Source organism: Orycteropus afer, unplaced genomic scaffold (assembly GCF_000298275.1).
Source record: "Orycteropus afer afer isolate SDZICR_OR568_19922 unplaced genomic scaffold, OryAfe1.0 scaffold00650, whole genome shotgun sequence".
NCBI lineage: Eukaryota > Metazoa > Chordata > Mammalia > Tubulidentata > Orycteropodidae > Orycteropus > Orycteropus afer.
Window position 1 is genome coordinate 789,099 of NW_006922237.1, and position 12,645 is coordinate 801,743.

The 12,645-nt window shown below is 37.8% G+C and overlaps 1 protein-coding gene and 1 pseudogene across 1 annotated transcript; both read left to right on the top strand.

Annotated features, from left to right (window-relative positions):
* Positions 1-2,572: 2,572 nt before the first annotated feature.
* LOC103210778 (olfactory receptor 4P4-like) lies at positions 2,573-3,514 on the top strand. Its single transcript, XM_007956689.1, has one exon. The coding sequence runs from the start codon at positions 2,573-2,575 to the stop codon at positions 3,512-3,514; it is 942 nt and encodes a 313-aa protein (XP_007954880.1).
* A 1,444-nt stretch (positions 3,515-4,958) lies between these two features.
* Positions 4,959-12,645, top strand: part of LOC103210779 — an 11,998-nt pseudogene continuing 4,311 nt past the window's right edge.

Sequence of the window (12,645 nt, forward strand, 5' to 3'; positions counted from 1 at the left end):
ACTTTGCATGTTTTGTTCTAACCTGTGAGATGTAAAAAAAAGTGAAAGAATTTGCTTTTATTTTTCACACCTTTTACTTTTAATGGAAATGTCTTATTTTTCTGTATCCTTTTTACTGTAAAAGAGCCCACTTTGGTTTAACATAACCCATGAGTAATGTTCACTCACATGACAAAGAATAACATATTCTACCCATACTTAAAATCTACAATTTATGCTGAGGTATTTTAAATATGGGAGCTCTGGTGGCATAGTGCCTAAAATATTTGACTGCTAACCAGAAAGCTGGCGGTTCAAACCCACCACCCCCTTCTTGGAAGGGAGACTGGACAATCTACTTCTGTAGTGATACCCCCTCAGAAGCTCAAGGAGGAGTCACTATAAGTCAGATCTGACTCTATGGCAGTGAGTTTAGTTTTATTTTTTGGCATTTTAAATATATTTCAATTTACTAAACATATACTCAACTTAAATAATTAAGACAAGATAGACTGACCATGCCGGAACGAGGAAATTAAATTCTTTGATCAGTTTACAGATATTTAAAAATATGCAAAAAATATATTTTTAAAATATATACATATATGTATAATAAGTAAATTAAACAAATGAATGTGATATTGTTAGTGTTCATGCACCTATGCCAAGAACTTTGGAATACAGTTATCTGGTCAACTGACTGGAAGAGATTCATATTTGTGCTCATGCCAAAGAAAGGTAATCCAACAGGATACAAAGATTATCTAACAATATTATTAACAAGCAAATAGAACTTTGCTCAAGACATTTCAAAAGCAGTTGCAGCAGTGCATCTACAGGAAACTGCCAGGAATTCAAGCCTGATTGAGAAGAGGAAATGGAATGAGGGATATCAGTGCTGGTGTCAGATCAATCTTTGCTGAAAGCAAAGAATACCAGAAAGATATTTCTCTGTGTTGGACTGACTATGGAACAACATTCGACTACGTGGATCATAAGAGATTATGGATAACATTGCAAAGAATGGCAATCCCAGAACATTTAGTTGTGCTCACGTAGAACCTGTACACAGACCAAGAAGTAGTCTTTTGAACAGAACAAGGGGTTTAGAATCAGAAAAGGTGTGCTTTGTTTCAGGGTTGTATCCTGTCACCATACTTATTCAATCTGTATGCTGAGCAAATAACTTGAGAAGCTGTACTTTATGCAGAAGAGAAGGGAAACTCATTAACAGCCTGCAGTATGCAGGAGACATAACCTAGCTTGCTGAAAGCAAATCAACCTTGCAGCACTTATTGATAAAGGTCAAAGACTATAACCTTCAGTATGGATTAAACCTCAATATAAAGAAAACAAAAATCCTCATATCTGGACTACACGTAATATTATGACAAACAGAAAATATTGAAGGTGTCAAAGATTTCATTTTACTTGGATCCACAATCAACACCCATGAAGCAGTTGCTAAGAAATCAAACACCATAATTGTATTAGCCAAATGTACAGCAAAAGACCTCCTTAGTGTTCAAAAGCAAAGATGTCACTTTGTTATACTGTGCCTGACCCAAGATTTGTTAAATCACCCCCTACGACATGAAAGCTGTACAATGAATAAAGAAGACCAAGGAAGAATTTATTCATTTGAATTGTGGTGTCCGTGAAGAATGCTGAATGTACTATGGACTACCAGAAGAATGAACAAACCTGCTTGGATCAAGTACTTCCAAAATGCTCCTTAGAAGCAAGGACGGTGAGTCTGTCTCACGGATTTTGGACATGTTATCAGTGGGACTACCTGGAGAAGGATATCACGCTTGGTAAAGCAGAGGGTCTTTGACAAAAAGGAAGACCCTCAGTGAGATGGATTGACACAGTGGCTGCAATAGTGAGATCAAAGGTAGTGATGACTATGAGTGTGGTACAAGACTGGGCATTGTTTCGTTCTTTTGTGCATATGGTCACTATGACTCAGAACTGATTCAAAATGACCTAATGATAACAACAACCAATTAAACATTTGTTATTATTAAAGTAAAATGCTCATAAATAAAATATATATATATTTTTTTTCTTCATGAACAAGGTAATATTTAAAATATTCTTCAATGTTTACTAGTAAAATTGAATTAAAATAGGTTTTTTGCAGCAGATTTTCCCAATGCAAGATGTCATTATTATTATTATTATTATTATTATTATTATTATTTGCCTCAAATATCTTTATTATTTTAAGTAATAACAATTGCTGAAATTCATCTTTGCTGAGCATTTACTATGTGTCTGTCACTTGAGTTCCTGGCAGCTCTTTCTATGCACATTGGTTATGTATCCTGGTAAAACATGCTGAATCCTATTATTTTTAGTATAAAAGTATTCCCCAATATATTTATAAAATAAAGGAGACAACATAAAAGAAAAAACAGCTTAATTATAGAAACAAAGAATACTTAATATTCATATTATTGCATGCTAATCCATATTGGGTATGTTGTATATTATTGTTACTATGCTGCTAACTTTTCATTCAAATTCATGTTTTCTTTATTTTCAGATACTCTTTCATTGATAATACACACCAAAGGGATATATATATATGGAAAGCCAGAGAAATATCTCAGAATTCATTCTTTTGGGACTTTCTTATGACAAAAACATACAAACATTTTGCTTTGTGCTATTCTTATTCTGTTATGTTTCCCTATTGATAGGAAACCTTGTGATCCTTGTTTCTATTCTGAGCAGCTACCTTTTTCAGCAACCAATGTACTACTTCCTCAGCCACTTAGCCTCTCTGGACATCTGTTATACTTCTAGTGTCACACCCAAACTTATTACTGATCTGTTGCGGGGGACAAAATCCATCTCCTATGATAACTGCATGCTACAGGTATTTACCATGCACTTCTTTGGAAGTACTGAGATCTTCATTCTTACTGCCATGGCCCTGGACCGTTATGTTGCTATCTGCAAACCTCTCCACTACATGATAATCATGAACAGAACAAGATGTAATTATCTTGTTTTAGTTGCTTGGGTTGGTGGCGCTGTCCATTCCTTTCCTCAATTATTTATGGCAATCTGGTTACCCTTTTGTAGTTCTAATGAAATTGATCACTATTTTTGTGATATCTTCCCATTGCTAAAGATTGCCTGCACTGATACCTACATGACTGGTGTTCTGGTGCTTGTTAATTCAGGAATGGTTGTGTTGGCAACTTTTGTTCTCTTGTTTGGTTCCTACGTTGTTATATTATTCACCTTAAGAAATCACTCAGCTGAGGGAAGACGCAAAGCCTTGTCTACCTGTACCTCGCATATCACTGTAGTGGTTTTATTTTTCGCTCCTGCAATCTTTATCTATCTTAGACCACCTACCACATTTCCTGAGGATAAAGTGTTTGCATTATTTTACACTATCATTGCTCCTATGTTCAATCCCTTAATCTACACCCTGAGAAATGCAGAGATGAAAAATGTCATGAGGAAAGTTTGGTGTCAAGGTTGTTTTCCATGGAAGCACACAATTAACCAATGAAGCCTGTCACCTAAACAACTTTATAAAATAAAGTGGCTAAATGAAAAATCAAATGTTCTAAACTCCTCCTACTTTATGTTTTCCATTGCTAACATTTAAACATTAAATGTGGGAAATAAGATTTAGAAGTTAATGTAATTATTAGTCAAATACTAATTTACTATAAAAAGTTTAATTGGAAACATAGTTAATTTTGTGAGGTGTCATGATGATGTAGGAAGGATTCACTGCATAAAAAGTAGTTTCTCTTATACTAATGAAGATAAAGTTATATCGAACAAAGAATCATAATGCTAGCATTTTAATGATAATATTTAAAAACTAAGATTCAGTCTCAACACCACATGAGAGCACATGTTTTGTGGTAATTAGGAAGATGAAGTCTAAAACTTATATATCAATTTTCACTTTCTGTTACTATCTTCTCCTATACATCCTCTAATGGAAAATTCAGCACAAGATAATACAGGAAAAAGTGGTTCTGATTGTCCACTCTCATGATCTCCAAATAAAAAGTTAACTAGGAAAAAGAGAGATAAATCATTTACTCAGAATACTGATCATACATCCACTGCTATCCTATTTATTGTTAAGAATTTACAAACATTTCCTAAAACCTTCAGAAACCAAATTATAAAATTTAAGTGTGGACCCTTCTCTACCGGTGTATAACTGATAGGAATGACTAGTTATTGGACATGGAACCAAAGCCCTTCCCTTCTAATATGAGATCACAACAACAACAACAAAAATAACAAAAAGATATTAGAAGTGTTTTAAAACCAACCAGTGAACCAACCACCCAAGCAAACAACCAGCAGAGTTAAAGCAAACAAGAAAAAAAAAAAAAAAAAGTATAAAGTGAATCATCTTATTGTTGTTGTTGTTGTTATGTGCTGTCGAGTCGGACCCGACTCATAGCGAACCCTCCTTGGATTTCTGAGGCAGTATCACTACGGAAGTAGATTGCCCCATCTTCCTTCTGGAATCATCTTATAATGATCATGAAAAAGATATTTCTGAGTAAGATTTCCTAGAGAAAGTAGACAAATATTTGATAAAATGCTTTTTTCTCAGGAGTTTTAAAAATTACGTGTTATGGAACAGAGCCGATTTCAAAATGAAAGCACAGGATAGTAAAATCATATAAGAAGGCAGATAATTACAATATAGAAATAGTTCTGGAACATGTAAATGCAATGCCAGGCTTACAGTCATTTTAGAGACATTGTTCAGAGAAGGAGAACGAGCAGAGGAAAAACAAGGATGATAAAATTGAGTAAGCTTTGCAATGAACAAAATAATGTCAGCAAGTTTTGAAAAAAGAAACGTTGCCAAATTTAAAATTTACTTATGAAAAATTTTAACAAGATAATATGACAAAAATCACAAAGTGAGGATAATATTTTGAAATTGACAAATTGTATTACCAATTTGTATTTCCATGGTGGCATTGTACCTAAGGCATCTGATTGCTAATCAGGTTTGCGGTGTAATCCCATCAGCTGAGCCAAAGGATGATGGGCATCATAAAGATTTACTGCCTGAGAAACCAGATGGTGGCCGCTGTGAGTTGGATAAACTCTACCAAAGTGAGCTTTTTTTTTTTTTTTTTGGTTTAGGGAAAAGAAAATAAAACTTCCCCATTTAAATGGCCTAATGGTATAAACCATATATATTCATTTTATGGAAAAAAAAAAATAAAAATAAAGCTTTTCCTAACAAAGCAAGAGATGATGAAAGTAAAGAATTGAACAGGGGGATAATTGGGGTGAAGTGGAAATTATGCTTTCTGTCTTTATCACCAAAGGGCAACAAAAGTAAGTCCGGAGGAAATGAATGGTATTTTAAGGAGTATGAAAATAGCTGTCTCAGCTCTACTGTGAAGCCTGATCTTTAACCAGGAGTCTTTAGTGTCAGGGATTCTAACACGTCCCATGCCTCAGGGCTTTTATCTACCCTCCGGATTCCAGCACGTATCAGAGATTTACCTGGCCCCTCCAAGTCTCCCACGCATCGGGGCTTCACATCCTCCCTAGATAATAATTCCCTAACTGGACTTTGGAGCCGGGAGATTCCAACACGTCCCCCAACATCTCAGACCCCTGCCCTAAACCCCTTAGCAACAACCAATCATTTGTACTCCTTTGCCCTGGTGCTACTCCACCCTATATTTTTCCTATAAAAATGTGATAGTAAAAGAGTACGGGGTCATATGCCCAAGCCGCTGCATCGGTGAGAGCAGGGACCCTAGCTCGAGCTAGCAATAAACTCTCCTTCTTGCACTTGCATTGTCATGTGTTGGCAAATTCCTCGCGCCGACCAACTCCTTCCTAACCCGGGCTCAACACTACCACTGATTTACTCTTTGAATTTGATCAAATTTATTAAATTTGGATATCTATTTTTTATTATCATATATAACTAAACTTAGAATATAATGCTTCACATGAAGTTGAAAGAATAAAAAAAGAATTACTATGAAATGCAACTCTATAATGCTTAAGATATATGGGCTTGTTATTTATTTTGGAAATTAAACTATTTCATGGTTCTGCACTCATGCCTTTATACCCACTATATTTCAATGTTGACACCATTTTAACTTGATTTACCTTTTAAACTACTACTTTTTTAATTTGAGATACAAAAAATAAACATCCCAACTAAGAAACAATAATTTTAATTAGATTTCAACTGTTACCCGTCTCTGGCCACATTTTGTTATCCATAAAAGGTTACCAACTGAAATGGCAACAGGGGCAGATTACTCAATAAACAAGGGAAGCACAGGCTTACTTGGTGTGGTAGTTAAGGTTTTGTGTTAACTTGGCTGAGCCTTAGTTTTGAGTGGCTGGGTAGCTGGTTGTAGTTATTCCCTACAATGAGACTGTAATCACTTCCGTGGCGGAGTCTGCTGTCAGCAGCTAAGTAGCTGCCTTTGAAGTGTGGCCTGCTTCCAGTAGACAAGGATCAGTTTTGAGGACGGCCTCTAGCTTTTTGGTCCATCTGGATCCTGCATTTGGCTAAATCTTGGCCTGCCATTCCGCCTGTTGATCTTGAGATTATGCCATTTTACTCACTAACCTTGGGTTCATCTCCCTCAGCAGCCCGAAGCTGTGGGAGTTATAAAAATTCTCCCACTCCAGAGGCCCTGGAATAAGAGACAGAGGTGAAGCCCAAGTCAAGGGGGCTTTACCCAGCCCCTAGAGCCAGAACTTGAATTTGGACCTCTAGCCTCCTAAACTGTAAGAGAACAAATTCCTGTTTGTTAAAGCCACCCACTTGTGCTATGTCTGTTAACAGCAGCACTGGAGAACCAAGACAGAATTTGGTACTGAGAGGGCAGGGTGCTGCTCTAACAAATACCTAGAAGGTGCAAGCAGAGGGAGGGTGTCCTTGGACTTGAGATCCCTGCTCTGAGACTGTAGAAGAGAATCTGACAGAGAGAGTGGCAGAGAGATGGTGGCAGCAGAGCTAAGAGACACACATGGTTCGTAACTATGGGCTTGCCAGCCCACAGAGTGAGAAAGGTGAGTGTTTGGGGCAGGAGGCTTCCTGGTATCGTGAGTTACCTTCAGGCACTAACTGACAGAAGCTGAAGAGACCAAGGCAACATGAAGCAGAGCTCCCTCATTCTCAAAGTGTAGGACTATGGTCTCTGGGGTGTCGAAGGGTGAAACTAGCACAGTCTCCTAGGTTTCAGGGTCAGATTTTCACCAACTGGTTCTGGAGTGTGGGCCTGCCATACATGAGTGTCAGTGGGATGGGGCCAGATCTGCTGTCCAAATCTGATGGGGTGGGGCTGCCATGCCCAGGTTACCACTAGAACAGGGCCTTCCAGGCCAAGGGGGTGAGGTCACCACTCAGGAGAATTGGGCCTGATAACTAGAAGAATTGGGTCATCCAATGAAGGAAATCTCTCTAGGGTGCCAAGTTGACAAAGCATGAAATGTGGTAGTTAAGGTGGTGTGTCAAATTGGCTGGACTGTATTTCCAAGCGGCTTGGTAGGTGGATGTAGTAGTTGTTGCCCAGGATGAGATTATAATCACTTCCACGTAGAATCTGCTGTAAGATATTTATCAATGGAAAGGGAGCTTCATTTGGGGCGTGGCCTGTTTCCAGGACATAAGGCGAAGCTTTGCGAAAGGTTGCTAGCTTTTGACACTGCTGGTGTCTAAGGCATTTGACTGCTGACCAGAAGGCTGCTGGTTCCAATGCACCAGCCACTCCTCGGAAGCAAGTAGAATCCTGAGCATTCTACTTCTGTAGAGAAGCAGAAACCCAAGGAGGGGTCGCTATGAGTCAGATCCAACTGAACAGCAGTGAGTTTGGTGTTTGGTTGGTTTGGACCCTGAATCTGGCTGAGTTTTGACCTGCCATGTGGTCTGCCAATCTTGGCATTGTTCCTGGACTTGAACCAGTGGTCTGCCATGTTACCTGCCTATCTTGGGATATATCATTTTACTTGTCAATGTCAGGTTTGTTAGCCTCAAGAGCCAGTTGTTGCATGAGTCAGAAAAATCTTCCAGCTCTGGATGGCCTGGAACAGGAGGCAGAGCTGAAGTACAAAGTTAGAGGCTTTCACCCAGCCCCTAAAGTTGATACTTTGAACTCTGACTTTTTGCCTCTAAATTGTTAGAGAATAAATCAATATTGGTTAAAGCCATCCATTTGTGGTGTTTCTATTATAGCAGCAGTATACTACCAAGACACTTGCTTACTTGCTAATATGTAGTGAATAGTTTTATATAGATTTGTGGGGAAAAAAAAGAAAGTGAAATTGTTCACTACAGATTGGTAAACCCAAGTAAGCCCTCACTTACCTTGCTTACTTTGTACTCTATCTCTGGCAGGTATTGTAAATTTCAAAAAACACTTTGATTCTGAGAATGGTCCTGAGGGGTTGGGAGAGAGATAGATGTCTGCTGTACTTAGCAGCAAAATCTTTGATTTGTGAGAACTGTGAAATTGTTCAGTAAAGATTAGTAAGTAATAACAAGGAGGCCCATGCTCACCTTGCTTATTCTATAACCTGAACTGACTGGAGGTTTAGTCTTTACTGTACCCCCACAAACACATTTTCAAGAAGTCATGTTGGCCTTGTTTCATTGTCTTTTGCTCATATTGTGTTCTCTTATCTCTTCCTCATTTCATCAGATCCTATCTAAAGGTCCTCTCAAATTTATCCATAGATAATGAAACCTATTCTAATGTAATCAAACCACTCCTCATTTTCTTTAACTCCCTTTTTAATGGATTTTGAAAGGCATGACATTATTATACAATCATACTTCTCACTGCTTGTTGTATATTATAAAACTCTTTTCATTGTGTATTTGTGAACTGAAATTTGTTTGAGCAAAGTAAAAGTAATGCTCACTATGAATTCTAATGACAAGAGCAAATGTTGATATGCAATACTGAATATAGTTTTCCCATTATTCTCTACCAGAACCAGTTTCCCCAAAATGTTTTAATTTTACTAAAATATTTCTTAGACTACCTATCTGGTGGTGTAATGCTTAAGGCATTCGACTGCTATCCACAAGGCTGGTGGTTCAAACTCAGCAGCCATTCCTCAGAAGGAAGATTGGGCAATCTACTTCCATAGAGATACCACCTTGGAAACCCAAGGAGGGGTTGCTATGAGTCCAAGTGAGTCAATGGCAATGAGAGGTTTTTTTTTTTTTTTTAATGTACCACAGAACACAAGCCTGCCTGTCCTGTGCTGTCCTCATAACCTTGCTGTGCCTGAGCCCACTATTGCAGCCGCCGTGTCAATGCATCCGTTGAGGGTCTTCCTCCTCCTCACCTCTGCTTTACCAGGCATGGTACCCTTTCCCAGGGAACGATCTCCTCTAACACCGTGACCAAATGTGCGAGACAAAGTCTGGCCATTCTAGCTTCCAAGGAGCATTCCAGCTGCACTTCCTCCAGGACTGATGTATTTGTTCTTCTGGCAGTCCAGGCGAATTAGTACGGTCTAGCTAGAGTCAACCTTGACCAACAGTGGACATTGTATTGAAGTGGACAACCAGTAAAGCCCTAGATTCTAACATCCTTAATTCTCAAGTGCTGGATCTTTCCTTTATTCATAGTTGCTTAACTTTGTAAGTCTCAAGCAAATACTGAACTTAGAAATATCCATTTATCTGTTTCTAGTACTTTCTAGTTGTTTGAGCTACTTACTCGCCAAATTTTACACAAATAACCTGTATCTTATAGGGCTTTGACAAATTGTGAGATCCCTTTGTGTATTCTTCTTAAATGCACTATGTGAATTATGTGTGTGTGCTTGGTATTTGCATGGTGTTTATGTGCAAGAAATTCAGAAATCTCTTGAAGGTTTTGCACTCTTTCCTATATAATAGACCTAAAAATTCCTATGTCGAAGTATACATTTTCGTGAACAATAAATGATGTAATAAGCTTAAAGCACCACATAATTGCTTAATATGTTCTTTTTTTGTGCATTTTATTGAAATGTAATTTATATACAGTGAAATAAACAGAACTTAAAGTGGCATTGATCAATGCATTTTTTTTTTTTTTTTTGCAATGTTCCCTCCCTTCCCTTTCTACCCCTGGTAACTAACAAAGAAAATTATCGCCCACATATAAAAGTTTTCTTGACTTTTTACAATAATGAATTAATATATTTATCCATCTCTGATTGACTTCTTTCACTCAGTATAATGTCCTCCAAGTTCATCCATGTTATGCAGTGTTTTGCAGATTCTACATTATTCTTTAGGAATGAATAGTATTCCGTTGTGTTTGTGTACCACAATTTGGTTATCATTCTTCTGTTGACACACTCATATGTTGTTTCTATATTTTGTTGCTATTGTAAATAGTGCTGTGATGAACACGAGTTTGCATGTATCTATTCTTGTCCTGGCTCTCACTTCTTTAGGACATATACATAATAGCGGGATTGCTGGGTCAAAGGTATTTCTAATTCCAGTTTTTTTTTAAGGAACTACCATACTGTTTTCCACAGTGTTTGTATCATCATCCCACCAGCAGTATATGAGAGTCCCAATCGGTCCACATCCTTGCTAGCACCTGCCATAATATATTCTTGTTTGTTATTATTTTCACTTTTGCTGAATACATTAGTCTGAACCAAAAAGGTTACTATAAAAATTGACTTTTTGAAGTTTTCTTATATGAGAACACTTTAGTATATGCATTTGTATAACTTGAGAAAGAGGCTAACAAAATTTCACTGTGTGCAGAGTGACACGAGCCTAAACCACCTGTAAATATTCAGTGGCATAGGAGAAAGAACCTGATGGTAAAGTGAATACAATCTTTCCTGCACTTACTGTGTTGATTTTCTCTGATTTTTTCTGTATTTTTGATACTTAATAATGTTTCTTTTCCTCATGCCATGTGTATTGGACAAATAGATCATGTCTGTGTTCTTTTCTTATCTTTTGTCTCTGACTCCAGAACCATCTATTCCAGCAAGGTAAGTCCCTCCCGGGCCGCAAATAACTTGGTCCCTGTCATAATCTTTTAGGTCACTGATTTCACTGGCCTACTTCTAACCACTGAGGTTACTCTTGAGAGTGATACACATTGTTCTGTAAATAACTGTGCTTTGTTCCCTATGTGATCTCAGATTCCCTGGAGAAGGACATCATGCTTTGTAATGTGAAGGGTCAACGAAAAAAGGGAAGATCGTCAGCAAGATGGATTAACACAGTGGCGTCAGCAATGTGCTCAGGTATAGCACACACTGTGAAGCTGGAACAGGGCCAGACCGTGTTTCGTTCTGTTGCACAGGGGCTTTATGAACCTGAGCCCACTCAATAGCACATAACAACAACGACATGTTACTTTTCTTCTTATTTTTCTAAAATCCAGATAATCACAGTTATAGTGGTTTTCTGAACTTCTCTGTGTTTAACTGTAATCAGTTGGGGCCTCCAGAGAGGCCTGAGGCTCAGTAATGCAAAGACAGAAAGTAAAATTAGCATCAGAAAATGCCCAGAGGCACGACCCCTCCTTGGGTTTCTGAGGAAGTATCGCTATGGAAGTAGATTGCCCAACCTTCCTTCCCAGGAGTGGCTGGTGGGTTTGAACCGCCAGCCTTCTGGTTAGCAGTCAAGTGCCTTAGGCACTATGCTACCACATAGGACATACCCTCACACACACACAAACACACACGCGCACGTATATATAGTATACATAGTGTATATTACATAGTATACAGTATATAGTACACAGCATATAGTATACATTATATATTACTATATACTATATACTGTTGGGAGCTCTGGTAGTATAGTGCCTAAGACACTTGAGTGCTAACCAGAAGGCTGGCGGTTCAAACCCACCAGCCACTCCTCGGAAAGAAGATGGGGCAATCTACTTCCATAGTCATACTGCCTCAGAAACCCAAGGAGGGGTCGCTATGAGTCGGTCCAACTCCATGGCACATAACAACAACACAACAACATATACTGTATACTATATATTATATATACTATATTCTATATTCTATTTATATATTATATATATAAGATTTTTATGAATTATGAAATTCATTTTTCATTTTTTAGTTTAAATCATGTCAAATTGTTAAATCGGCATTGGAAACTCACAGTTCATTTTCCTGTGGAATAAATATCTACTCCTCTTTGCATCTCTGATGGTGTAATGGATCTGTGAAATCTATTACTCTTGCAAAACTGCAAAATATTTAAAAAAAAAAAAAAACTCAGAAGGAAGGTTGGGCAATCTACTTTCGTAGTGATACCGCCTCGGAAACCCAAGGAGGGGTCGTTTTTTATCGGGTCCGTCTCGAGAGCACATAACAACAACAACAGCAATCATATCTTAAGGCTATAACTTCTGTTGTACAATGTGATAATTTGATTAATATAAAAATGCTAGAATACACATTACTTTTAAGTGTACAGAGACAAAAATCCCAGTGAAGGGCTGTGTAGTTAAAGTTAATAAAGTTGTCAAGTTGGCTGTAAAATTACTGAGTAAAGTTTAGTACTAATTTATCTTAATTTTAGTATGAAAGATTAACCTTATTGTTGTTGTTATGTGTCATCGAGTCAGACCCAACTCATAGCGACCCTTCCTTGGGTTTCGGAGGCAGTCT